General features: G+C 54.2%; 3 protein-coding genes and 1 long non-coding RNA gene across 22 annotated transcripts in view; 2 read left to right on the top strand and 2 right to left on the bottom strand.

Annotated features, from left to right (window-relative positions):
* FLT3LG (fms related receptor tyrosine kinase 3 ligand) overlaps positions 1-4,040 on the bottom strand; it is an 11,637-nt gene extending 7,597 nt beyond the window's left edge. For 5 of the 15 annotated variants that reach the window (XM_049704025.1, XM_004271041.3, XM_049704029.1 and 2 more), the window contains exons 1-6: positions 2,765-3,530; positions 2,347-2,413; positions 1,634-1,744; positions 1,251-1,304; positions 906-1,049; positions 305-443 (exon numbers count right to left, since the gene is read on the bottom strand). In XM_049704025.1, the coding sequence (XP_049559982.1) occupies positions 305-443; positions 906-1,049; positions 1,251-1,304; positions 1,634-1,744; positions 2,347-2,379 (481 nt within the window). In that variant the 5' untranslated portion in view covers positions 2,380-2,413; positions 2,765-3,530. Of the gene's footprint in view, positions 1-298; positions 444-905; positions 1,050-1,250; positions 1,305-1,633; positions 1,745-2,346; positions 2,414-2,565; positions 3,712-3,901 lie in introns of those variants that run through there. The other 10 variants (XM_049704024.1, XM_049704020.1, XM_049704026.1 and 7 more) reach the window with 8 other exon arrangements.
* LOC125962783 (uncharacterized) lies at positions 3,954-7,764 on the top strand. The gene is made up of 3 exons (XR_007474534.1): positions 3,954-4,081; positions 5,611-5,687; positions 7,636-7,764. It is a non-coding gene; the product is annotated as an uncharacterized LOC125962783 (long non-coding RNA).
* ALDH16A1 (aldehyde dehydrogenase 16 family member A1) lies at positions 7,600-21,117 on the bottom strand. 2 transcript variants are annotated; one of them, XM_004271043.4, is made up of 17 exons: positions 20,987-21,117; positions 16,205-16,307; positions 15,436-15,562; positions 14,533-14,711; positions 14,372-14,449; positions 14,103-14,284; positions 13,863-14,015; positions 12,969-13,154; positions 12,642-12,737; positions 12,303-12,439; positions 12,037-12,142; positions 11,821-11,951; positions 11,298-11,465; positions 10,796-10,997; positions 9,216-9,401; positions 8,764-8,886; positions 7,600-8,186 (listed from the first exon to the last, which is right to left on the bottom strand). In XM_004271043.4, exons 1-17 carry the CDS (start codon positions 21,074-21,076, stop codon positions 8,025-8,027), a joined length of 2,409 nt encoding a protein of 802 aa, XP_004271091.1. In that variant the 5' UTR covers positions 21,077-21,117; the 3' UTR covers positions 7,600-8,024. The 2 variants fall into 2 exon arrangements, with proteins under 2 accessions (XP_004271091.1, XP_049559972.1); XM_049704015.1 differs by lacking the exons at positions 15,436-15,562; positions 16,205-16,307; positions 20,987-21,117 and adding an exon at positions 14,813-15,361.
* On the top strand, positions 20,996-26,488 carry PIH1D1 (PIH1 domain containing 1). 4 transcript variants are annotated; one of them, XM_033430487.2, is made up of 10 exons: positions 20,996-21,134; positions 22,006-22,099; positions 22,501-22,567; positions 23,186-23,365; positions 24,500-24,561; positions 24,654-24,735; positions 25,114-25,243; positions 25,475-25,550; positions 25,909-26,052; positions 26,367-26,488. In XM_033430487.2, the coding sequence occupies exons 2-10, from the start codon at positions 22,010-22,012 to the stop codon at positions 26,406-26,408; spliced, it is 873 nt and encodes a 290-aa protein (XP_033286378.1). In that variant the 5' UTR covers positions 20,996-21,134; positions 22,006-22,009; the 3' UTR covers positions 26,409-26,488. The 4 variants fall into 4 exon arrangements, with proteins under 4 accessions (XP_033286378.1, XP_004271093.1, XP_033286376.1 ...); XM_004271045.3 differs by having other exon boundaries at positions 21,003-21,134; positions 21,993-22,099; XM_033430485.2 differs by lacking the exon at positions 20,996-21,134 and adding an exon at positions 21,189-21,315 and having other exon boundaries at positions 21,993-22,099.

Raw genomic sequence — 26,488 nt, 5'->3', positions numbered from 1 at the left:
GTGAATTAACCTTTTTTCTTTTTAACTTTTTTTAAACATGGCTACAAGAAAATTTACACTTAAATGTGTGACTCTCATTCTATTTCTATGGCATACAGCTACCTCAGAGAAACAGGCAGGATTGGTTAATCCCTTCTCAGAGATGGGTAAACTGGGGCCCAGAGGGGGATGACAGGCCCAAAGTCACACAGCCCATAGGAACACGGTGGGGTCTGGGGAGCCCTGAGTGGAAGGGGTGAGGGCCTAGTGAAGGTGGGAGAGGAGGGGGTGGGGCGGTGCGCTATGGGGCGCTGGGCACCTTTACCCGGCTGACACTGCAGCTCCAGGCACCTGGAGAAATTCCGCCGCGTGATCCAGGGCTTCAAGGCCACCAGCTGCTGGGAAGTGTCCTGCAGGAGGTGGGAGATGTTGGCCTGGACGAAGCGAAGACAGCTGGGGAGGGGCTGGGGGCAGGGGAGGGAGACGTCACCACGGCATCACCCCTAGCATCACCTCAGGTCAAGGGCAAGCCCTGGGTCTCACAGAGAGTTTGGAGCCTTGCTCCCCCAGGTTGCTAGGGAGAAGCCTCCTTAGCAATGCGGTCAGACCTGGATCAGGAGGGAGTTTAGATCCCCTCCTTCTCCGGGTTGCTAGGGGTGAGAACCCCTTAGCAATATCCTTCAACAGGGCCTGAGAAACAAACTTAGAATTGGTGCATTGGGCTCAGACCCCTGGCCATCCTCCAGTACTTAGAGAATTGTCACTTCCCAGCACTGAGGGACCCCAGCAGGACTGGGCTTCCAGCTCCACCTCCCTCAGGCTGATCAGGTCAAAGGAAATCTCCAGTAAGTCCTAGCAGACCTTTGCTTCCAATCCCTAGGAAAGCATCACTCTCCCCTCACTTGTTCCCCAAGTTCAGGGCTGACCTGGAAGGCACATGAGGTGACGAAGTGTATCTCGGTGTTGACAGCCTCCAGCAGTTTCCCCATCTGGGACCCAGCCACAGTCTTGAGCCGTCCCATCCAGCGCTGGGCCAGGACCAGACGCCAGAAAGCCCCACAGAGCTCGTCCTGGGGAGAGACCACCCAGGCTCTGGGTCCCGTGGGCGGAGGGGGCAGGGGGCTTAGACTGGTGGGGCTGGGGGCCGGGACTCCAGGGTCCCGGGGGAGGAGGGGGCTGGGTCAGCACACTAGCCTGGCTCCCTGAGGGGTGGTGAGTCTTGAATCTCTCCTTCCCACCTCCATCCCGGGCCCCTCCCATCTGTGACTCACGTCCTGCAGGTTGGAGGCAACAGTGACTGGGTAATCTTGAAGCAGGTAGTCAGACTGCGGGAGAAAACAAAGTCAGGCCTGGCTGCAGACAGGAGGAAAGAGAGCTATGGGGACCTGGGGGCGGGGGGACAGCGGCCCAGAGAGAAGGGGGCGGGACCCAGGGTGGGGAGATGGGGACCCAGAGAGAGGGGTACAGAGACCCGGAGGGGGGGGGACCCGGAGAGAGGGGGACAGGGACCCAGAGAGAAGGGAGCAGGGACTTGGGGGAGGGAAGCCGGGGACCCAGAGTGGGGAGACAGGGAGCCACCCACCGAGACCTAGACAGGGGGAACTCAGAGCTAGAGACAGAACCTGGGCCTCAGATTTGGAGCAGGGACGCTCACCAGCTTGCCGATGGTGCTGGTGAAGGTGGAGGAGATGGGGCTGTGGGGGAAGGAGCAGTCCGGGGCCCCGCGGAGGCGGGGGCTGAGAAGCAGCAGCAGCAGCAGCGAGGTCTGCGGGCGGCGCGGGGTGAGGCCTCCATTGGCCCCGCCCCGCCCCCTCCCTTGTCGAGGCTGCCCCCTCCGGCCCCCTTTTCTCTCTTCCCTCTTTCTCCTTTCCAGCTCTTCCACTTCTCAGCTCCTCCTCCTCTTGGCTCCTGTGTGCCCACCTCTGACCATCTTTCCTGTATCTCTTTCTGCCTCTGGTCGGGCGCTGACCAGTTTTCACCCTCCTCTGCCCCATCTGTTTCGCCCCCCATCTCCCCACCTCGACCCATCTCTCTCCACTTCTGCTCACTTCTGCCCAGAATTTTCTCATCTCTGTCCATCCCTCTGCCCCTCCATGCTCATCTCTCCTGTTTCTCCCTAGATCTGAGTCCCAGCTTTACCATTTGTACCCACCTCCCTGTTTCTTCCCCCGACCCTTACCCATCTCTCCCCACCCCTGTCCATCTCCCCGCAACTCTGTCCATCGCCTCCCAACTCTGTCCATCTTCCCCACCCCTGTCCATCTCCCCACACCCTGTCCACCCCAACTCTGTCCATCTCCCCTCTCAGCTCTGCCCATCCTGACACCGCTCTTCCTTTCCCCCACCTTAACCCCCAGGGATACGCACAGTTGGGCTCCAGGCTGGCGCCAGCACTATCATTTCGGCCCGGGGCCCCTCATGCCTGTGGCCGGATCTTGGAAGGGACAGAAGAGCGAGTCTCGGACCCCCGCACCCCAGCCCCTTCCTTGCCCGCCCCTCCCGCCCCTTCACCTCCCCGCCCCTCCCCCTCCCCGCCCCTCCGCCCCTCCCTCGGTCCTTTGATGTGGCTAAGTTTCCGCCTCCTACTCTATAGAGCTTCCTGCGTGAAGCACGGTTATGGTGAAAACTCCTCATCTCTCCTTCTAAGAACCCCGACGTCCGGTGCCCGCAGCCTTCCCCGAGCCAGGGACCCAGGAATCCGACCCCCACCCCTCTCCGCTCAGCCCCAAGAGGGGGATCCCGGCCCCGCCCTTTGGGGACCAGGATCCCCTTTCTCCTCACGCACCAGGCTTGCCCCAGCTGGGTGTGGAAGGGGCCACGCCGGGTGACAGCCAGAGATCGAAAGTGAAAGGAAATATTGGGGGGAGATAGTGAGCTGGGAGGGGGGGAATCGGGCTGGTGCAAGGGGCGCCACCTGGTGGTGACAGTGGCAGCTGACGCCGCAAAGGGCGCCTCAGTGGGACTCCCGCTCAAGCGGGCTGAGGTTGGGTTGTTCCCTGGGGTGGGGGGACACAGTGAATGGGGAGCTGCGGTTCCAACATGGATCTGCCTCTAGCTAGAGCTAATCACACAGGGCCAGGAGGCGGTCACCCTGAGCCCTTCATCTTTGCCTTGAAACCTCAGCCCCAGCCCCCAACCCCGGTCACCTTCCACATCGAGGTAAGTGACAGCTCCATCCTTCCAGGTGTTCAGGCCCAAAGGCATGGAGGGGACTTGTGACTCTGTTTGCCTCTCACTATCCGCTGACAGTCCAGTCCGTCAGCAAAGTTGTTGGCTGACCATCAAAATGTATCCAGAATCCGACCACCTCTCATCACTCCCACTGCCACCACCATCACCTGCCTGAATATCACTGTTCCTACTCACCTTATCAGCTTCCCTGCCTCAGCCCTCACCTGCCACAGCCTGTTCTCCACATGCAGCCAGAGGGAGCCTGTGAAGACCTAAGTCCCCTCACGTCCCTCCTCTGCTCCAATGCCACCGCCCAACCCCGTACCTGCCACAAAATTCCAAGTCCTCACTGTGGCCTAGACAGACCTGCAGGATCTGGCCCTGTCCCCTGTCTCCTCTCTCCTCCCTCCTCGCTCAAATCCAGCCAAGCTGGCCTAAGGCAGGCATGCTCCTGGCCCAGGGCCTTTGCACTGGTGGTTCTCTCAGCCTGGAATGCCCTTCCCCCAGATACCCACATGGCTCAACCTGATCTCATTCAGGTCTTTGCTCAACTACACAAGGCAAAGCCTTCCCCAACCACCCTTTTTCAAGTTGCACCCCCCTCCCAGCACTCCCACTCATCCCTGCTTTGCTCTCTCCCTCGCCACTCATGACCTTCTGACACACCATTGCCGTTTACTTTTCTTCTTTATTGTCAGTTGTCCCCATGAGGACGTCAGCTCTGGGAGGACCACGGTGAGTGTCCGCTTACCCTGCTGGATCTCCAGCACCAAGAACTGTGCGTGGCTCATGGCAAGTGCTCCGTCAACATTTGTTAAATGAATGAACAAGTGGATCCTGGCCCCTTCGGCATTTTTGTGGTATATTGGAGAATGCATCTGGTCTCCGGCTGTTTCCTGGGAGACAAACTCTAAGTCCTTGGAACTTCCAGGTGATAGGCTTGTCTTTGTTATTCATAGATGAGGGGCGCTCCCTGACCACACCTGAGTTTACACTGATGAGGGACTCAGGATGGGGGCTGGTCAGGACCAGAAAAACCAGTCATGTGATTAGAGGGTTGGGGCTTGGAGGCACAGGAAGAAGTCTAACTTACCGACCTCTCACCTCCAACCTCGAGGGAAGGGGAGGGAGGCTAGAAATTGAGTTCAATTTCTGTCTCCAACTTCACATGGCTTTTTCCTCTTCTGTCTTCTCCTCTTTTGCCTCTTATAAGGGAACTTGTATTTAGATGTAGGGTCTACTTGGATAACCCAGGATATCTCGAAATCCTTGACTTAATTACATCTGCAAAGACTTTTTCCAAATAAGGTTACATTCATAGGTTCTGGGGTTAGGACATTATCTTTTGGGGGCCACGACTGAAACCACTAGTTCCCTCAAAGCTGTTTCTCACCTCTGGAAACAGCATGTGCAAAGGCCGCACTGGCTGTTTCCTCTGCCAGGGATGCTCTCCCACCACCACTTTTCTAACCTAATTAGGTCCTCATTGTCCTTCAAGACCCAGTGCAATCACTAATCACCAGGGAAATGCAAATCAGAACCACAATGAGGTATCACCTCACACACCTGTTAGGATGGCTATTATCAAAAAGACACAGATAAGTGTCGGAGAGGGTGAGGAGGAATGTAAACTGGTACAGCCACTATGGAAAAAGGTGTGAAGATCCCTAGCAAAATAACAACTAGAGGGAATTCCCTGGTGGTCCAGTGGTTAGGACTCCACACTTTCACTGCCTTCACTGCCGAGGGCGTGGGTTCAATCCCTGGTCTGTGAACTAAGAACCCACAAGCCACGCAGCCCGGCCAAGAACAAAAGAACAACAAAAAAAGTGTCCATTGGCTAATGGATAAAGAAGATGTGTGTATATACACACAATGGAATATTATTTGGCCACAAAAAGAAGGAAAACCTGCCATTAACCTGGAGGACATTATGCTAAGTGAAATTAGTCAAAGACTAATACTGTATGGTGTCACATATGGGGAATCTAAAAAAGGCAAATTAATAGACCCAGAGAGTAAAATGGTGGCTGCCAGCAGCTGGGAGGTCAGGGAAACAGAGTTGTTGGTCAGAAAAGACAAACTTTTAGCTATGAGTGAGTTCTGAGGATCTAATGCATGGCATGGTGACTGTATTTAACAAGACTGTATGGTATACTTGGAAGTGGCTGAGTGGATTTTTTTTTTTTAAGTAATTTATTTATTTTTGGCTGTGTTGGATCTTCATTGCTGCGTGCGGGCTTTCTCTAGCTGTGGCGAGTGAGAGCTACTCTTCGCTGCGGTGCGTGGGCTTCTTCTCACTGCTGTGGCTTCTCCTGTTGTGGAGCACGGGCTCTAGGCACGCGGGCTCAGTAGTTGTGGCACGTGGGCTCGGTAGTTGTGATGCACGGGCTTAGTTGCTCCGCGGCATGTGGGATCTTCCCAGACCAGGGCTGGAACCCATGTCCCCTGCATTCGCAGGCGGAGTCTTAACCACTGCGCCACCAGGGAAGTCCCGTGAGAGTGTATCTCCAGTGTTCTCACCACAAATAAAAAAGGTAAGTATGTGAGGTGACGGATGTGTTAATTAACTTGATTGTGGTAATCATTTCACAGTGCATATGTATGTTAAATTATCATGTTGTACACCTTAAGAAACAACATTGTAGAACTGAAATATATACAACTTTTAACTGTCAATTATACCCCGATAAGGCTGGGGAAAAAAAAACTCAGTGAAGTGGCACCTGCCTTGGGAAGATTCCTGCCATCTCTGTCGCCTTCACCTCATACACAGACACACACACACACACTCAAGTTGGGAAAGGTGTCTTCTTCAGGCCCCCAGAGTGCCCTGAGCTTCTACCACTGCTCTAGTACTGTACCTGTCACCTTAGGTTACATCAGCGTCTTTCAGCCAGAGCTAAGCCTACCTCTCCTCTGCTCACAGATCCTCTATGGCTCCCTAGTGCCCTTGGGACAAATTCCCAACCCCTGCTGACACCTTAATTTTAGCTCAGTGAGACCCATTGCAGACTTCTGACCTCCAGAGTTGTAAGATGATATGTTTGCATTGTTTTATTTAAGCCACTAACTTCGTGGTCATTGTCACAGCACTGACAAGAAATGAATATACCCCTCATCCACTGCATGAGCTCACAAGGCTAAGTTCTGTCTTGTTCATGGCCATCCCCAGCACCTACAACAGTGCCCCACTCACAGCAGGCACTCAACCGATTTTTGTTGACCAACTGGATGGCTGCCTTAACTAGGAGCTCCTGCCCCTAAGCCAGAGGAGACTGGACCAGAAGTGGACATCTACCCCAGTCTGGCCAATCAGATTTCTTCTCCTGTGGATGTGGCACTAAGTGTCCTCTGTGGTCTGGGCTGGGGCTATAGAGACCTCCTGTAGCTGGCTTTGGCTGGTTAAAGCAACAGGACTAACAGGAAGGTCACTGAGGCAGCCCATGGAATCTGGGGGGAAGTTATCAAACCCCAGAGGAAGTAGAGCCTTCCAGGGACTTTCCTCCAAGACGTTCCTGTGTCTTTCCTGTCCAAACGTCCAGATACTGGGAGAGGTTATCTCTTCTGCCCAGCTTTAGTCAAATACTGACAGGAGGTTGTCTGCTCTCATTTGCCCCAGGACAAAATCAACCTCTAATTAACAGCATGTTTTGTGTAACCATCACAGAATCTACCCAGTGAGGTTGGAATTATTAGCCCCAATTTATAGATGAGGAAACTGAGGCTTAAGAGTGGTGAAGGGCTTCCCTAGTGGCGCAGTGGTTAAGAATCCACCTGCCAATGCAGGGGACACAGGTTCAAGCCCTGGTCCGGGAAGATCCCACATGCCGCGGAGCACCTGGGTCCGTGCGCCACAACTACTGAGCCTGCGCTCTGGGTCCCACGAGCCACAACTACTGAAGCCCGTGCACCTACAGCCCGTGCTCCGCAACAAGAGAAGCCGCTGCAGTGGGAAGCCCACGCGCCACAACGAAGGGTAACCCTGCTCGCCGCAACTAGAGAAAGCCCACACGCAGCAACAAAGACCCAACACAGCCAAAAATAAAATAAAAAAAAAAAAAAAAAAAAAAAGAGTGAAGAAGCTTTCCTAAAGTCACATGGCTAGAAGGATCTGGAATGAAGCAGACAAGCAGATACAAGACCCAAGAAATGACATGACCCACTGAGACGGGACCTGAATACAGCTCCTGCTTGCATTCGGGTTCTCAGGACCTGGGGTTCCCGGCTGTGTATCTTGCCCTATTTTCCATATCTCTGTAGCTTTCCAGAAAATGTCCTTTTATCCTAAGCTAGTGTGTGTGGGTTCCTTGCATCAGAAAGAATTCTCAAACAGTGGTATGCTGGGGTGGCTCGTGGGAACTGTTAAAAATTCAGGAATTTTCAGCCGGTTGTTCAATCATCTGGAGCTTGAAACGGACACGGTGGTAGGAGCACCATGGAACTGGCTAAAGTTACTTAACCATGGATTTTATTTTATTCCAGAGAGCTACTGTATTTTATTTTCACCAGCACACCACAGATCCTGAGGCAATGCAGAGGCAGAGAAAACCAGGGAGCAGGAGCCACTGGATAGAAAAGACCAGAAGAGACAAGAGTCGCTGCGGCCCTGTCCAAAGGTTCTTAGAGTCCCTTGTATCTATTTCACAGACACTGAGTTGTCCTGGCGCCAGCCCATGCGGCTGCTGAGCCTCAGAACTGAAGTGGCCTCAATAGCCCAGAAGTTGCTATTTCCTCCCTTCCTCCCCTCAGAGGCACAGCCAAGATTGGTCAGAGTTTATTGGAACCATAATAAGAGGAATGTTCCAGACGTCTGGCATCGGTTGGGGTCCATCTGTCCTCTGTCCAGGATAGAGTGGGTCGCACTTGGGCAATCAGTCCCCCATGGGCAGCCACAGGGCCTTGGTCCGTGCTGCCCGCAGCCCCAGCTCTGGGCCTGCCCCCTCGGCGTCCTGATCCCAGGCCCGCGGGCAGCCTCTGTTCACCCACACGGGCTTGAGGTTTCCTGCTGAGGCCCATTCCACAAACTGGGAGCCCTGGCGTGGGGAGATGGGGGGGCGTGGTCAGCATTTCCATTGGCTTGGTTGCTAAGCAGCTGCTTCCTTGGCAACAAGGACTATTATTGAGGAGGGGCCTGAAGGCTTGCCTAGGCTCTGTGGCTAGAATGTTCAGCTCCTAGAAAGCAAACCTTCCAGATGCTGAGGGAAACAAGGTTGACCTTTACGGCTATGGAACTTCTTCCCCTTTAACAGCCCACACTCAAAGGAATGGGGCCCGAAGTTATCGTTAACAAGGAGTTCCCATCTGTTACCATCAGGAGGTTTAAGAGGGTGGACTGTAGGCTTCTGACACTGTTGCTAGGGTGTGGTCCTTAGCAATGGGTTGTCCAATGAGATTAGGTCTTTGGGCTAGGCAGGATCTCAGGCCCTTGCTGCTAAAGAGATCCTCTTCCTTAGCAACCAGGGCTGTAAAGGGGCAGGATCTCAAAACGTGGTTGCCAAGGAGTTTCTCCTCCTTAGCAATGGGTGTTCTAAGGGGGTGCAGCCATGTCCCCAGAAAAGGAAGAGTTTGTTGGTGAAGTTTAAGACACTGGAGATGGCAAACAAAAGGTACCTGGGCAGATCCGAAATACCACAGGGCCTGGATGTCCTGGTGCAAGGCCAGGCAGCGGGTCAGGTGGTCCCGGTCTCCTGTCACCACATTCACCAGGCCCCCTGGCAACAAGGTGGCCATATCCTAGGGGATGGGACAGTGGGTCACCCAGGGTTGGGAGGGAGTCAGAGACCCCCAGGGCTGTCGGGGAGGGTGAAGAATGGGCAAATGGGGAGTGGCCATGGGGGTCCTGGAAGGAATGGAACTGGGGTCATGACTGGTGAAGGCTCACAGTCTGGAGAGAACCGTCACTGGGTCTATGAGGAGTGAAGGTTTTGTGCCAGGATGCAGGTTACCATGGTTACCAAGGGGGTGGGGTGAGAGCTGAGCTCCTGCAGGTCTTGGGGCATCTTTCATCCATCTGCTGCTCCACAGGCTGCTGGGAGCAGCAGCAGGCAGGCAGGCGACTGTACCTGGCAGACCTCCAAGGCAGGGATGGGACAGGCCCCGCTGGGCACCAAGACCACAGTGTTGCCGTGGGCCAGAGCAGGGGCCAGCAGAGACACGAAGGCAAGCAGGGGCCACTCTTCCGGGCACACAATAGCCAGCACACCCAGAGGTTCCTGCAGCCGAAGCACGGGGCCTTTCAGCCCTGCTACCTGCAGGGACAGGCAGGAGGTCAATGGCGGGGCAGGGGAGCCTGACTGCCCTCCTTTGGTCTCATGTATCACCCACCCTTTTTCTCCTCTCATCCCCAACTTTGCTTCTCCATAACAACTCCAATCATAAATAATAAAACCAGGTGTTATTTCAGAGCATAGACTCTGGAGCCAGATGCTGGGTTCACATCAGCTGTGTGACCTTGGGTGAGTTACTTAACCTCTCTGGGCCTCAGTTTCCCATCTTTAAAATGAGGATAATAATAGTGCCTACCTCAGAGATTTGCTGTTAAAATAGAATGAGTTAATATGTGTAGAGGTCTCGAAATCTAGCCTATAGGTTTGTGTGTGTGTGTGTGTGTTATTTTAAATTTATTTATTTATTTATTTTTGGCTGTGCTGGGTCTTCGTTGCTGTGCATGGGCTTTCTCTAGTTGCAGAGAGCGGGGGCTACTCTTCATTGTGGTGTGCGGGCTTCTCATTGCGGTGGCTTCTCTTGTTGCAGAGCACGGGCTCGAGGTACATGGGCTTCAGTAGTTGTGGCTTGCGGGCTCTAGAGTGTGGGCTCAGTAGTTGTGGCGCACGGGCTTAGTTGCTCCTCGGCATGTGGGATCTTCCTGGACCAGGGATCGAACCTGTGTCCCCTGCATTGGCAGGCGGATTCTTAACCACTGCTCCACTAGGGAGGTCCCTCATGGTGGTTTGGCTTGCATTTCTCCAATGACTAATGATGCGGAGCATTCTTCCATGTGCTTATTGGCCATCCATAAGCAAACATTTTCTGAGCCCTTGGCTACATGTCAGACATTAAATGCTTGGTTCACTTAGTTTTCATAACAACTCCTCAAGGTTGGTACCACTGTATAATTGTATATCATTTATGGAGGAAGCCCAGGTCAAATGACTAGCTATCTTTCCATTATCTTTCTATTATCTCTATCCCTGAGTGTGCCCATGCCATTGCTTGAGTCACTGAATCCTCACGTTTTCTTCACTGGACCCACCATACGTTTCAGACCAACCTAATATCTATATTTAGCTGCATATTATATATATAAACAAAACAAAAATCATACCAAACAATACTCAGTGCAATGCACTCTACATTTTCTATCCTGTTGTCTTTTGTTAAAAAAAGAAACAAGAACAAAAATACCAAAGCAGGGCTATGACCCACTAAATTGGTTTTATGGCCCAGTAATAGGTCACTAACAACAATTTGAAACACTACTCTATGAAGTGGGCTGGATACCCATTATACAGAGGATGAAATCAAGGTGTAGACAGGTGAGGCCACTGGGGCCGGGACCCTCAGTCTGGCTCATTCCGGAGCCCCTCCTCTGACGCCACTCCAGACTGCCTGCCCTGTCTGCCCGCCCACAGACCCCTCTCACCTGCAGGGTGCAGCCTTGGGTCTGGACGCGGGCCCCCCATGCCCGAAGCCGCCTCACGCTCAGCTCCACCTCCGCCTTGGCGACCTCGAGCTCCACTCCATGCCTCTCCAGCCTCGAGACCAGGGTGGACTCTCGGCATTGCAGTGCGGCCGCCAGGGCCCATAGTAGGGCTGCTCGGGCCCCTGGCGACTGGCCCACCCAGCTGTGGGTGGACAGGGCACATTGGGGGTTGGTTTCCTCATCCTGGCTCTTTCCAGGTGCCCCACCTCTGTCCACAGCTCCTACTCTGGGGGTCCAGGCCCCATAGCCCATCTGCCCAGGGAGGAGAGTGAGGGGCCAGACCCACATCCCGTCAGCCCTGGGAGCTCAGACTCCACAGCCCCCAGTCCTCGGGGTCCAGACCCCATGTCCCATCAGCATCAGCTAGTCCTGGGATTTCAGACTCCCCCCTCTGACACCCCATGCCCCCTGGGCTATCTCATGTGACACCTCCGTTCCTTACCCAGGGGCAGCCTGGTGAGCAGCCTCCACGGCACCTCGGATATCCTTGGCTCCACCCTCAGCCACGTAGCCATGGAGATGGCCCTGCGAATCCCGGATGGGCCTGGAGCTCCGGGCCCCAGGAGCCTGGAAACGGCCTCCCACAAAGAGCCCATAGGGGGGTGCTGGGCTGGAGTAGGGTGAGGTGTGAGGGTGGGTGCTGGGGCAGGGACTGCTCAGACCCCATCCCCACCCCACAGGATGGACCACTCGAGCTCCCATGAGCCTCTGCGGGACCCAACATTCCTGGCCCCCTGAGTCTCTGGGAGAGCACAGACCTTCATTTAGCAGACCTGAGACTCTCATCAGGCCTGGCGGGTGGGGGTGAGCCGTAAGACCCAGAATGAAATTCTCAGCAGGACTCAGGGACCCCTTGATGACTCTCAGGAACCTCCCTCCAGTCCATGGAGGAGCCTGCCACAATTTCCCCTCTCCCCTTCCACACTCCAGGAATTCTGAGAGTTGTGGTCCCTAGAACAGCTCACCTAAGCCCTGTTTCAGGCCCAGCTGGTAGGGTGGAGGGAACAGCAAGGCCAAAGGTGTCATAGTTCAGATTCTCCGACAGGTAGGGCAGGCAGGTAGGGGTCCCTGAGGGCCGCAGATACTCATACAGACCCTGAGAGAGGGACAGAGTCAAGAGAACGTGAGAAGGGCACAAGGTGGATGAAGGGGTGGTGATGGGCAGGGAGGGGTGCACTCACATCTGGCCCCCCGTGCCAGGAAGACCCACTCTCCTTGCAGCCACCTGTTGGCACTGCAGGGTCTCTGAGGCCGTGGGCATTGATCCAGACCGTGCCCATCTGGAGCCTGTGGGGAGGAGGGGACATCAGAGAGAAATGCACAAACTTGAGATGGGGAGGGGTAGTCAGAGAGGCGGGGAGAGACCCAGAGAGAGGGGAAGACATCGAGACTGAAGCTGGGGCCATCCCAGCAGGGCCCCCTGTGTGCCCAGGGGGTGTGAACTGACCCGTAGGCCAGCTCCAGGGCCTGCCCCAGTCTCTCACTCCATACGCTGGCACTGCCTCCTCGGGGCGTCCAGTTGGCCACGGCCAGCGCCTCCTTAGCAGTACGGAAAGGGGAGGCCACGACCAGAGGCCACGGAACCTGGAAGGGATGACAAGGGAGCTCAGGCGGCCTGGCCAGCCCCTCCCTCCAACACCCCACCCACTAGGAGTCCAGCCTACAGCAGTCAGCAGCCCCCAGACCCAGTCCAAATGGTCACTCTGGGGGCCTCTGTGCTGTGCCACCCATGTCCGGCTGAGGATGGGTGGATGGCCTAGGGTCTCTGAGACCCTGAGGGGCTTACCTCTGCCTGACTACATGGAGAGGCTGGAGGGAGGTCAGAGATCAAGGATGGGGGAAAGAATGGGCTGTCTGGAGGCATACTGCCAGCCTGGAAGACCTAGGGAGACAGAGAAATAGATCTGCAAGTTCACTCCAGTCCTCTCCTCCCCAGGGATCCAGGAGTCTGGACCCCAGACCCCTCCTCCCTCAGACCCAGGAGTCCAGCCCGCAGGCCCTCCTTGCTCACACCCCGGAGTCCAGGCCCCCAGACCCATCCCTCCCCAGACCCAGGAGTCAGATCTTGAGGTCCCTCCTCCCCCAGCACCCCAGAGTCTGTGCCCAGGCTCACCTGTGCACCCTGGCTCTGGGCCTCACGCACATAGCGCTGGGCCAGGTCACGTGCAGCAGCTCCCCGGGCCCCCATGTCCACGGCTCCGTCTAGCCCTCGGCCACCGCGAAGCCGCCCCATCCGCGCCTGGAGCCGCCTCATTGTCTCATCCCACACAGACTCCTGGATGAGAAGTCTGAGTCCCCCCTGTTAGGAAAAGGGAGGGATAGGGTGGGCAAACTCGGAGCCTACGTGGGTGGGTCACATCCCCGCAGAGGGCCAAGCCTGGGGGACATATGTGCACAGATCAGAGGAGGGTCAGGGAGAAGTGGCCGAGGACCAGGAGACTCCCTGAGGCCCCAAACCCCAGGGAGGATGTGGAGTTACAGAAAGCTGGTGACGCAGAGCGAAGAGAGACGCTAGAAAACTAGGACATGGACACTCAGAAAAATGAAGAGTCCTAAAGAACAACAGACACAGAGCCCCCAAGCCTGGAAGCCCAGGAGAGCCGGGAACGTGGAGATTCAGAAACTCGAGAGGATGAGGACCTTCACACGCGATGGTCTACAGATAGGAGTTTGGAGACACAAAGAACTGAAAAGTAAAACAAATGAAGAGACTTCCCTTGTGGTCCAGTGGTTAAGACTCTGTGCTCCCCATGCATGGGACCCGGGTTCCATCCCTGGTCAGGGATCTAGATCCCACATGCATGCCGCAACTAAGAGTTCACGTGCCATAACTAAAAGATCCCACATGCCACAACGAAGATCCCACACGTGGCAACGAAGATCCTGCATGCCGCAACTAAGACCCAGCACAGCCAAATAAATTAATTTAAAAAATAAATAAATAAAATGAATGAAGTCATGGGGCCCCAGGGTCTGGAGACAGACAGGCCCAGCCCCCAGGTCTCACCGGGCTGCGGTCAGACCAGGCTGCATCCACGATGCCCTCCACGGCCGAGTCCACATCCGCCGTCTCCATCAGTAGCAGCAGCGACTCAGCCCCCAGTGCCAGGCCCAGCTCGGGACCCTGGCCCGCCAGGGCCCGCCGTAGGGCACGACCATCCTATGGGACCCATGCAGGGGTCAGCAGCGGGGAGGAGCATTCCAGCCCCCCAGCTGTGTCCAGACACCCTCCCACCCCTGAAGATACCTCGATGGCTCCACAGAAGGCCACCTTCTGGACTCCAGGCTGTGAGGCCAGGACAGGCCCCAGGGAGGCAGGGCCACTGATCACATTGAGGATTCCTGGGAACTGGCCTAGCTCCCCTGCCAGCTGGGCCACAAGGAGGGGCGTCGGAGAGGCTGGGGGCACGAGGACCACCACAGTGCAGCCTGGGGAAGGCAGGCAGCTTGGAGTCCAGACCCCCGGCCCCCTTCTCCCTCAGACCCCGGAGTCCCAACCCCCAGCCAATCATTTACCCACAGCCAGGGCAGGGCAAATCCTCCACATCATCTCAAGGAAGCAGAATGTGGGTGGCAAGATGAGACCAATCACTCCTGCAAGAACAAATGAGACTGGCGCAGGCACTGCTGGATGGTGAGGGAGGAGGGGGCTGGGGGCTGGGACTCCTGCTTCTCACCCAGGGGTTCCCAGCCTGCCAGCGCCTCCTCCTGGGTGTGTGCCTGGACTGCATGGTGCTGGAGCAGCTGCTGGGCCAGAGGGACATCCCTGTCTCGAACTTCTCGAATGGCCCGTCCAGTAACCAGGGACTCCAGGGTCCACAGCAGCCGCTGGTGCTTCTGGATCATCTTGGCCAGCCTGTGGAGCAAGCAGGGGGGATGGTCATCTTTTTCTTTTTTCCTTTTCCTTGGGCGCCCACACGGCTTGAGGGATTTTAGTTCCCCGACCAGGGATCGAACCTGTGCCCCATGCAGTGGAAGCGCAGAGTCCTAGCCACTGGACCGCCAGGGAAGTCCTGGGATGGTCATTTCCCACTGCCCCTTGGCCTGATAGAGTCCTGGAACACGCCCTGTGTATACCTGAAGTACAATCCCCAGGAACCCCTGGGGCATCAGCACTATTTACCAGTGGTGGAGGGCACCAAAGATGTATGGGAAATGTAGTCTGGTAAACACTCAAACCCTCAGGGTGCTGTGTAAAGATCTTGGCCACCTGTAACCCCCAAATGTGCTAGGAAATGAAAGCTTAGCCTTTAAGTTCAATTGTTCTTTGGGAAATGGAATCTCTGTCTCTAACTTCCCCAAGAATGTGCTGGAAAACAGTTTCAGGAGCTTCACCAGGCCCAGTGAGCTGCTGAGAAATGGCGCCCGGATGAGTCCCAAGGGTATGCTGGGAAACAGGCTTTGTCATTTCTAGTCCCAGCGAACAGTAAGAAATGGATGTTTTAGCTGCTAAAGGCTCAAAGGCATGCTGGGTATATGAGTCTTAGCAGCCAGTGAATTCGGTGGGATATTGGGAAATATAGAGTCTTTGTTCTCAAATCTTTCTCCATCTCCTGGGGTCCAAACCTCAAGTGCATCACCTGGTCAGATGCTGGGCCCGAAAGGCTCCAGGCTGTGTGCTCCAGTTCTCCAACGAGGTCCTGGCAGCCTCCACGGCTCCTGCCACATCCTCCGTCTGTGCCTGGAGGCAACTGGCCAAGTTCTCTCCTGGGGAGATGAATGGGGGGAACCCAGTTGGCAGGTGGGGGGAACCCGTGTCAGAACTGGGGGGGGGCTGACATTTTTGGAGCCCAGGAGCACCCCAAGGCAGTAAAGTTGGTCCCCCTACCCCACACAGGTTCTCAGTTTTATCATCTGACAAATGCGGATAAATCTATATAGGTCTTTGCTCTGACTGCCTCCCACAGGCAAGGAAGGGATTTTAGGAGACAATGACTTCAAAAGTGTTCACAGTGGGCTTCCCTGGTGGCGCAGTGGTTGAGGGTCCGCCTGCCGATGCAGGGGACGCAGGTTCGTGCCCCGGTCTGGGAGGATCCCACATGCCGCGGAGCGGCTGGGCCCGTGAGCCATGGCCGCTGAGCCTGTGCATCCGGAGCCTGTGCTCCGCAACGGGAGAGGCCACAGCAGTGAGAGGCCCGCGTACCGCAAAAAAAAAAAAAAAAAGTGTTCACAGGGACCTGGAACCATAATTAGGAGAACTGTTATCAAGATGAGCCAGAAATCTCAGCCTTCTTCTCCCACCAGCTGCTCCCTGCTCTCAGGGCCCTGAGCAGAGAGAATGGTATATTGTTGGTGGGTACACCTGGGGCCATAGACACCTCTTTCCCATGACTGGGGGACACTGCATACCTGTGATGGGATCCTGGCAAGGCACTGAACTCCTGTGTTCAGGCTTTAACCACCGTCCATTAATATAGTGACCCAAGTGCCGGTCCTGGGTGTCCAGCCAGGCCTGGGGGAGGTGGAGAGAGTTCGGAAAGGGGTCTGAGAGGCAGCTGGAGGAGCTCTATCCCTACCCAGAGTCCTCTGGGAAGAGAATACCCGCCCCCTTTGCCCCATCAGTTATTTTCCCGTGTAGGAGGAAAATACACATAAACATAAAAAATACATAACATGAAATTCACCATTTTAAAGTGTAAATTCAGGGCATTTTCTAACAATACGTTCATAACGTTGTGCAACCATCTCCACTATCTACTTTCAGAACATAGGGAATTCCCTGGCGGTCCAGTGGTTAGGACTCCACGCTTCCCCTGCTGGAGGCCCAGGTTCGATCCCTGGTCACGGAACCAAGATCCCACGTGGCGAGCAGCACGGCAAAAGAAAAAAATCCAGAATATTTCCATCGCCCCAAAAGGAAACTCCATACCCATTAAGAACTCACCCTCCCCTCTCCCCTGCCCCCAAGTCCTGGCAACCACTAATCTGCTCTCTGTCTCTATGGACTGGCCTATTCTAGACATTTCATATATAAATGGAATCCTACAATACGTGACTTTCTGTGTCTAGCTTCTGTCACTCAGCTTGGTGTTTTCGAGATTCATCCGCACTGTAGTATGGATCAGAATTTCATTACTCCTTATGGCTGTATGATATTCCATTGTCTGGAGAGACCACATTTTCTTTACCCATTCATCAGCTGATGGGCATTTAGGTTGTTTCTGCCTTTTGGCTATTGTGAATAGTGTTGCTGTGAATGTTCACGTACAAGTCTTTCTTCGAATAACGTCTTTACTTCTTTTGGGCATACATCTCAGAGTGGAGCTGCGGCTCATACAGCAATGCTCTGAGTAATTCATGGAGGAACCACTAAACTGTTTTCCACAGCAGCTGCATCATTTTACATTCTCACCAACAACATATGAGGGACGTCCTATTGACTTTTACACATGGAGAATGTGAACAAAGGATTAATAAAACTTGTTCTCCATGGAGAAATGACCTCCTTGAATAGAAATGACTTTCTATTTCCCTGGAAATCTGATACAATTCAGTTATATTTCTAGACAATATTGACCCCCGACTGGTCCACTGCACCTGGACTGGGAAAACTGGGAATATACCCTAAATATCCAGTGGGAAGCCAGAACTTTGGGGCTTCCTGGAGTGCTCTGCATTCTTGTGATGGGCATGTTCCTTGCCAGGACCCTTGCAATGCCCATGAGACTGTATCACGTGCTCTTTGGGAGGTGGGGCTTTTAAGCCAGGTGACTCCCATACCTTCCCACATGAGATGGCGTTCCCTCCCACCTCAGCTGTCATCACTCGGGAAGGATGTGACACCCCCCGCCCCCCCACTGAAGACACAGGCCTGATGCTGCCTTGGCAGGTGAAGTTTATTTGGCTGTGAAGTGCCTAACTGAGCCCAAGGTAGGGAGTCCCTGGAGCCTGGGGCCACATGGCCTGGGTTTGAATCGTGGCTCTGAAACTTCCTTGTTGTGCAGTCTTAGCCTGGGTCTTAAAATACCCTGGTCTCGGCTAACCCATCTGGAAGATGGAGATAATCACAGTCTCTCCCTATTTCACATGACAGTGATGAGAATTAAATGGATCCATATGTGTCATAGGCTCAGAACAGCACTTACTTAAGACTTCCTATTCATTTTATTGCATTTCATTCTCCCTGTCTGTTTCCTGTTTCTTTCTCTCCCTGTCTTCCCTAAATCCTTTCTAAATCCAAGACATCTTTTCCACTTTTTCCTTCTGCACACTGGCTTTTGTTGTTGTTGTTTTTGGCCGCTGGCTTGCGGGATCTTAGTTCCCCGATCAGGGATTGAACCCGGGCCCCCTGCAGTGAAAGCGAGGAGTCCTAACCACTGGACCGCCAGGGAATTCCCCAAACTGTTTTGTCTTAGCATCCCTGATGCCTTAGTCTCCTGATTTTTCTCTTACCCTACCAACTGGGCCTCCTCATTTTTCTTTAAAGTAAAAAAAAATTTTTTTTTTTTGGCTGTGCTGGGTCTTCACTGGGGCGTGTGGGCTTCTTCGCTGTGGGCTTCTCTCTAGTTGCGGCACACGAGTGCAGTTGCCCCGTGGCATGTGGCATCCTAGTTCCCCGACCAGGGTTGAACTCGCGTCCCCTGCGTTGGCAGGTGGATTCTTAACCACTGGATCACCAGGGAAGCCCCCCAAATTTTTAAGTAAAGTAAAAATTCGTAAGTTTCAAATTCAAAGATGCCCCCCCGACGGAAAGACACATTTTTGAAATAGTCGGGCATATATGAACATGGGCTGGGCACTAGATAATACTAAAGAATGACTGTTAATGTTAAAACAGCCTGGTGGTGGGACTTCCCTGGTGGCGCAGTGGTTAAGAATTCGCCTGCCAATGCAAGGGACACGAGTTCGATCCCTGGTCCGGGAAGATCCCACATGCCGCGAAGCAACTAAGCCCGTGTGCCACAATAACTGAGCCTGCGTGCCACAACTGCTGAAGCCCGCTGGCCTAGAGCCCATGCTCTGCAACAAGAGAAGCCACCACAATGAGAAGCATGTGCACTGCAACGAAGACCCAACATAGCCAAAAATAAATAAAATAAAATAAATAAATTAAAAAAAAACAAAACAAAAAAAACAGCCTGGTGGTTATGTTACAAAATGAGTCCTTACCTGTTAGAAATGAAGATTCAAATACTTATGGGAAAATAACATGACATCTGGGTTTTAAATCACTCCAGGAAAAAAAAGAGAGAACAAAGAGATACAACATTGGAAGAAATGTTGATGATTGTTGACATTGAGTGATGATGGATAAATGGGAGTTCATAATTTAAGTACTCTGTGTGACTTTGCAAAATTTCCCCCCCCAAAGAAAAATAGAACCCAGAAAGAATGTTCCACAGGGTCCTGGCAGGCCACGCTGGTGTGAGAAGAGGGCCCTGGTGGAGACTAGGAACTCATGACTTGTCTAAAAAGACAGTTAGCTATTGGAGCCAGATAATCTTTGTCAGGGTATGTGAGCCAAAGGTTGCCAAACTTTGGATTTTTATTTTCAAGAGAAGCTGGAATCCCGGATGTTTACATGAAATTACTTGTCCACGAATTCACATTTAAAAAAATAAAGTTCAGGCCAAAGAAAACATGTTTGTTGGTTGAGTCTGGCCCACAGATTGTAAGACTGAGCTGGGGGGTGGGGTGGGGGGATGGGGGGCATGGGCTCTGGAATCCCAGGGTTCAGGTTCAAATCTCATTTTCACATTTTTTAAGATGTGTTGACTGTTGGCAAATTACTTACCTCTTTAAGCTTCTGTCTGCTATCACTAAAGTAATGACAATTACTGTTTTGGGGATTAAATGAGATCATGCTGAACACAGAGGCTGGCACATAGAAAGCACCCAATAAATATAAGCTATTATCACATTATTGCTATTTCAGAATAGTCCATCTCTAACCAACCTCCAAGTATGGGAATTCTCTATACTCCATCCCAGATCCTCTTATCTGAGTCTACACTATAGTTCTAGATAATCTCATCATTCCCACCATTCAATTATCTTCCTACTGTGAGGACCCTGTCTCTAGGCCTGAGGCTCAGGCACAAGTAGTATTTGACTCCTGCACATGGCCCAAGGCTTTCCCTCTCATCATCACCATGTGATAACCAAGCCCATAGTCTTTCCCAAACTTTCTGCCACCCTACTCCTCTTGGGTTCACCATGGGGTGGGGGGGAGGACAGAGGCAGCCAAACCCAGACCCGAGGCATTGTCCTTGTCCTCTCAATACCCCAAACCCTGTTCCTCCTGCATCTGTGCCTCATCTCTTCTCCATCTCTACAGTCCGCACCAGGCTCTGGTCTCATCTTCTTCCACGTGGACCACTGTTCTAACCTCCTCTTTCCCTCCAGAGAAGCCCAAGCTTCTCACACCTAGGTGCTAGAGGGCCCTGTGAGATCAGGATGGCTCCATGGGGGAATTCTGAGGGGGCTGGGTAACTACACAAAATCCGAGGCACCGAAGTTATACATGGGAACCCCAAGATCGTTCTGGGGGACCCTGAGGGATTACGGGAGCCTTAGGGAAGTTCTGAAGTACACGGAGGGATCACGGGAGCCCCACGGGGTTATTCTTCGGGGTTGAAGGTAATTACAGGAAGTTCTGATGTATTCTGGGATTCCGAGGGTTCCCGAGATTACAGGAACCCCACAAGTATTGACGTGACCCTGAGGACTCACGGGGGCTCCGCGGAGGTCTCCAGACGACCAAGGGAGCCCCCCCCAGGAATTCCGAGGGACCCCGGGGGCCATAGGATATTCTGAGGAATCACGGGAAGTCTACGCCCACAGGAATTCTGAGTCCCAGGGGATCACAGGAAGCTCTGAGGCGGCCCTGAAGAATCACAGAAGCCCCTCGGGGGATTCTGCAGAATAGGAGAAGCACCACCTTGAGTTTTGGACCGTGGAACACGACAGCCACTAGGGCTCGCGAGAACAGACTAAAGAGCTAACAGGCAGCAACCGTAAGGGCTCAAGGGAACGTCCTCCGGGGTGGATCCTAAGGAGCGGCGGGAATCACGGGAGCTGAGAGGGGCGGAGCTGCTGAGCTGCCGCGGTGGATCACGGGAGTCCGCGCTCAAAACGGGGCCCGGAGGACTAGGAAGGGGGGTGGGCAGCGCCGGCCGGGCAAGCCCTCACCAATGCGCATGCGTGGCTCTCCGGCACCGGTCCGTATTCCACCGTAGTGAAGATCTCGCAGGCGCGGGATCCTGTGCGCGTCGCAGCCATCACGCCCCCAGGCCGCTTTCCACGGACTGCGGGACTCTCTCCCCAAGGGAACCTCGAGGTCGGAAGGGCGGCACCGCCCCCTCCAGGCCAAAGGGCGGGGCTCCAGGAGATAGAGCGTTATCCCGCCTTAGGATCCGGTGACTCCGCTTATAGGTCTGCGCCGGGAAGTGTAGTTTGGAGCATGCGCATTCCTCAAAGCTGGAGGAGTGGGGAACGAAAATATGGATGCCTTCAAATAGGTACGAGGCCTCCAGATTTAGAAGAGCGGCCGTATTGGCGTCTTCCCACCACCCTGTTCATATTGGAGACCGAAAGTGCAGCTTTTAGCCCGAAATATCTTTACTCGAGAATCTAATCTACCTCTGGGGACGAGGTGATTGTTCAGATATCAGAAGGGAGTCCTTTAGGATGGACACTGAAGTTAAGGTTTTAAAAGTGTGCCAGCTTTGCCCAGTAACCTGGCCAGATGTGGCTGTAGGGAAGGAGCGGAAGTGTGGCTTTAATCCATATCGGAAGTGTGGCGTTTAGTGGCTTTCTGGATTAGTTTTGATTGGTTGAGGTGAAGGGCGCGGCTTCAGATTTAGACTAGATTGTTCTGTGATTGGTACCGAATGCGGTTGCAGGATAGATGAAGGAGCGTTGGGGTAGTCGGAAGTGTGGCCTACCCAAGTTCCTGGCTACGCAGAGACCAGAAGAGTGGCTCTCATTTAAACACTTAGCACATAGGGTTTAGAGGGCATCTAGAGACATTGGCTCCCAAGAGATTTGATGCAGTATCTGACCTGAGTGAAACTGTAGTCTCAGGCCAGATTCTTAGATTTGCGTACAGAATTGTGGGTGTCGGGAGTCGGTTGAGGGCCCGGGAGCAGGCCTCAGAGTTCGGATCCAACCGAAGGTTGTTGCTGAGGACGCCTAGGTCTCTTCCCCAGGGCCATGGCCGACTTGAAGCTGCTGGTACCGGAGGTAAACGAGGCAGAGACGATGAGCGCTGAGACGGCGCGTTTCGAGGAGCTGCTGCTGCAGGTGCGAACTGAACGGACTCCTGGGTCCCTGAGGATTTGGGAGATTTTGTGTGTGTGTGTGTGTGTGTGTGTGTGTGTGTGTGTGTGTGTGTGTGTGCACTCAGAAACGGGACTACAGTTCCCAGAATACACTGGCAGCGGGGGTGGTGGTGGAGCAACAGTGCCTACGGGAGTTGTAGTTGCTTAACTACTACTACTGCTAGCTGTTCGCTAGTCTCTGGAAGAAATGGGAGTGGGATCAGGGTTGTCCTTCGGGTTCCTCGAAGTAGGAAGGGGACATAGTATGTCTCATGCCCTGCCTAGCTCATATACGTAAAAATTGCTCACTAAACATTTGAGGAACAAATGAGGGGGTTCTGACAGCACAAACGCCAAGCCTGGACGTTGTTTTCTTTCATACAGGCCTCCAAGGAGCTCCAGCAAGCCCAGACAAGCAGACCAGAATCTACACAGATAAAACCTCAACCTGGTGAGAAAGACAGAAACCCAAAGAGAGAGGGATAGAGTACCAGAGAGAGGTGGTCACAGACTGGGGGCAGGGGACATAGGGAAAGGAGAGAGGAAAGAGACACAGTAGTGGTGTATAGAGGCCTTGGGTGATGGGAGTGAACAGAAACCCAGAGAGGGCAAGGAAGGGACTGAGATCCAGAGAGAGGAGGGGTAAGGGGGAGGGATAAATTGGAAGATTAGGATTGACATATACACACTAATATATATAAAATAGATAACTAATAAGGACCTACTGTATAGCACAGGGAACTCTACTCAATACTCTAATGACCTATATGGGAAAATAATCTAAAAAAGAGTTATATATATGTATAACTGACTCACTTTGCTGTTCAGCAGAAAGTAACAACATTGTAAATCAACTATACTACAATAAAAATTTTAAAAAAAAAGAGAGATGTGGGGTGACTAGGTGGACAGGACTCAAAGACAGAGAGTCAGAAATCCCAGGGGCAGGAAGGGGAACAGACCCAGAAAGTGGAGGACTAATACTCTAGGAGGGGGACAAATCAAAAGAAGGATGGACACTGAGACCCATGCAGAGACAGATGGTCAAGGACAAACCCATTCCCATCAGGTTTCTGCATAAAGACCAACTCATCTGAAGGGAAGGTTTTCATCAACATTTGTCACTCTCCCTCCATCCCTCCTCCCGCTGACTTGACCGAGGATGAGCTGCTTCAAATGCTGGAGGAGGACCAAGCCGGGTTTCGCATCCCCATGAGTCTGGGAGAGCCGCATGCCGAACTGGATGCAAGTCAGTGCCTTGAGAGGACCCAGGAATCTAGCCCCCTCGGTCCTTTCTTCCCTAGAATCCAGGGCCCAGGACCCTCCTCCCTCGGGACCTAGAAACCTGGCACCCCTGTACTGATCCTTTTCCCCATGGCATATCCCTAGCCTCCTGGGCATCCAGAACTCTCACCGGACAGTCCTGGTTCTGCTCACCTGGCCAGGCTGGCACTTCTCCCTGCCCCACCCCAGGGCAAGGGAGGGCTGGGCAGGTGCTCATTAACTGATCTCCTGGCTGTAGTCCTCGGCCAGCCCTAACCCATCCCTGTTTTCTCCTCCACCCTCTCCTCTGTCTCTGTGTCTCTGCCTTGTCTCACCTCTGTCTCTGTGGAGTTTCTGTCTCTACATCCTTGTGTTTTCAATTCACATATGTCCCCTGAAGCCTCCTGGGATGAAGCTTTGGCCAGTGCCCTGGGGAGTAGGGACTTATCAAAACCCAGAACCTGCCCTTGAGAAACTCTCAGTCATGGGTGAGGATGAAGGAGGCAGATGTGATTTCAATGTGGTGTGACTCTGTGCTGTGCTCGGGGTGGGGTGGGGGGCCTCTTCACTCCCACTGAGGGATCAGGGAAGGCCTCCTGGAGCAGGAGACGTCAGATATAAGATTTCAAGGAACCAGAGCAGTTCATCAGGCCAAGACAGAAAAGAGGGTTCTAGGCAGAGAGGACAGAGGGGTCCAGAGGCTGGAGAGAAATGATTGAATTGAATTGATCAGTAATCAAGAGTGATTGGAAGAAATTTAAAGGGATGAGGTTGCTGGAGAAGTGAACTCTCTCCAGGTGGGAGGGGCAGACCACACAGGGCCTCCAGTGCCAGGCTGAAGGACTCAGTCCTCCCCCTGCGGGTGCTGGGGGGCCTTGGGAGGACTATGAACTGGGGAGGGTCAGGGTCAGCTCTGGGACATGGTGGGGAAGGACCAGAGGGGAAGAGACTGCAGCTGGGAGACGAGGCTGGTGTGAATCCAGACTGGCAGCCGCGTGTCTTGACTTACTAATGTCTCTGGGTCTGTGGCTGCTATTCTTGATTGTGTTTTCCTTGGCTGTGCCTGGGCCGTGGGGTTCCCACCGAGGGCTGGGGTCTCACCCCCTTTCTCTCCCGGCAGAAGGCCAGGGTTGTACCGCCTACGACGTAGCCGTCAACAGCGACTTCTACCGGAGGATGCAGGTTGGGGGCGGGGCTGCAGGGGAGGCCTGGGCCGGGGCCTCTCCCTCCATCACCCAGCCCTCCCACATCTCTTCTCCCTCTTTCACTCCTAGAACAGCGATTTCTTGCAGGAGCTCGTGATCACCATTGCCAGGGAGGGCCTTGAGGACAAATACAGCCTGCCACTAAATCCGGGTGAGGGGCGGGGCCTGGGCCACAGGGAGGAGCCAAACCTGGAGGAGCTTGGGGGCGGCCCCTGGGAGAAGTGGGACTCGTGTGGGCAGGGATTATATTAGCCCCTGGGCTGTGGAGTTCAGGGAGAGGGATGTGTGAGTCTTGGGAAGGGGGAGAGGGAGCAGGCAGGGGTCTTGAGAGCCTCGAGGGGCGGGGCTAAGGCAGGCACGCCTCCTAAAGTCAAGCTTGGGGGTGTGGTCAGATCCCTGGTATCCTCGGCAGAGGGCGGAGCCTCTCCCATGAGGCTCTCGCAGTGCAAGACCCCCTTCTTCCTCTAGGGGAGGGAGCAAAGGACACCCTGAGACATGTGACCTTTGATCCTGTGTTCCTTCCCCTCAGAGTGGCGCATATTGAAGAACAGATCTTTCCTGGGCTCTATCTCCCAGCAGAATATCCGCTCCCAGCAGCGTCCTCGGATCCAGGAGCTGGGGAACCTGTACATGCCCGACTCCCCGAGACCTGAGAAAGGGTGGGCATTCAGTGGGCTCCCTATCTCCTGTCTCCCCGACATTCTTTGGAATCTCTCCCGCCATCCTGTAGGTGTTGGTGTCCTGGGGCTCTGGGAACCCAGAGGGAGGAGAAGCAGAACTCCCTCTGGGAAGGTGTCCTGAGGCTGCAGGGCTGGGAGGGAGAAAGAGAGGGAGCGGCCCTGGTAAAGACCTGGCGGCTCTTCTGAGTTCTGGGTCTGGTTCCTCCCCAGCCCTGAGAAGCCTCACCTGAACCTCTGGCTGGAGGCCCCTGACCTCCTCTTGGCCGAAATTGACCTCCCCAAACTGGTGAGTGCACCCTCCACCAGAGTAGGAGAATGAGGTCTGGAAGGGTCGGGGTCTTGGAGGGGGAGTGATGCGGGCTTGTCGTCAGACCTGTGTGAGCCTGGCCAGTGCTGCGCTCGGAGCAGGTTGCCTCCTCCGTCCCATGGGGGCCTCAGGCCCACTTCCGGTGCTGTCCTGAGGATGCCCAGTGCATCGTAAGTGCTCAGTCATAAACCTGTAATTACTGTGTCCCACCTTTTTCTTGGGAGGTGAGACTCTTTAAATATGGTATCCCGACACGCGAGAGTTCTCTCACTGGTCTGTGTTCTTATCGTCCTGTTGCTGGGAAGGGAAGGGTGGGCTGATTCCACTGCATCCCCAGGAAGGCGCTCTGGGACTGTCGCTGGAGATCGGGGAGAATCGCCTGGTGATGGGGGGCCCCCAGCAGCTGTACCATCTGGATGCCTACATCCCCCTGCGAATCAGCTGTGATGAGAGCAAGGCAGCCTTCCATCAGAAGAGAAAGGTACCTGGGGGGCTGGGGGTTGTGGGGAACCAGGGACACTTGGGGACCTGGACCCCTGGGTCTGAGGGGGGAGGAGCTGGGGACCTGGACCCCTGGGTCTGAGGGGGGAGGAGCTGGGGACCTGGACCCCTGGGTTTAAGGGAGGAGGGACTGGGGGCCTGGACTCTGGGTCTGAGGGAGGAGAGGCCGGGGGTCTGGATCCTGGGTCTGAGGGAGGAGGGGTCGGGGGCCTGGACTCCTGGGTCTGAGGGAGGAGGGGTCGGGGGCTGGATCCCCAGGTCCTGAACCTCTTTCCCCTTCCTCTCTCTCCTCAGCAATTGATGGTGGCGATGCCCCTTCTGTCCATGCCTTCTTGACGGGGTGTCTCCCTGTGCTTCTACATGGAGGGAAGAGGATGGTGGCTTCCCTAAAATTGAAATAAAAGATTTTTGCCTTT

The sequence above is a fragment of the Orcinus orca genome, chromosome 20 (genome assembly GCF_937001465.1).
Source record: "Orcinus orca chromosome 20, mOrcOrc1.1, whole genome shotgun sequence".
Classification (NCBI taxonomy): domain Eukaryota; kingdom Metazoa; phylum Chordata; class Mammalia; order Artiodactyla; family Delphinidae; genus Orcinus; species Orcinus orca.
The sequence above is the reverse complement of the archived record's forward strand: the minus strand, read 5'-3'. Positions and strand labels throughout refer to the sequence as shown.

What these genes read in the sequence shown, in the direction of transcription:
- ALDH16A1 (XM_004271043.4), bottom strand. Translation starts at nt 21,076, where the DNA reads ATGGCTGCGACGCGCACAGGATCCCGCGCCTGCGAGATCTTCACTACG. An exon ending in CTCCATGTAGTCAGGCAGAG is followed by an intron (nt 12,440 to 12,641) that starts GTAAGCCCCTCA and finishes CATCCCTTCCAG; the next exon opens with GTTCCGTGGCCTCTGGTCGT. An exon ending in CTGCCTTGGAGGTCTGCCAG is followed by an intron (nt 8,887 to 9,215) that starts GTACAGTCGCCT and finishes CCCATCCCCTAG; the next exon opens with GATATGGCCACCTTGTTGCC.
- PIH1D1 (XM_033430485.2), top strand. Translation starts at nt 21,258, where the DNA reads ATGCGCATTCCTCAAAGCTGGAGGAGTGGGGAACGAAAATATGGATGC. An exon ending in ATATGGATGCCTTCAAATAG is followed by an intron (nt 21,316 to 21,992) that starts GTACGAGGCCTC and finishes GAGGACGCCTAG; the next exon opens with GTCTCTTCCCCAGGGCCATG. An exon ending in TCGAGGAGCTGCTGCTGCAG is followed by an intron (nt 22,100 to 22,500) that starts GTGCGAACTGAA and finishes TCTTTCATACAG; the next exon opens with GCCTCCAAGGAGCTCCAGCA.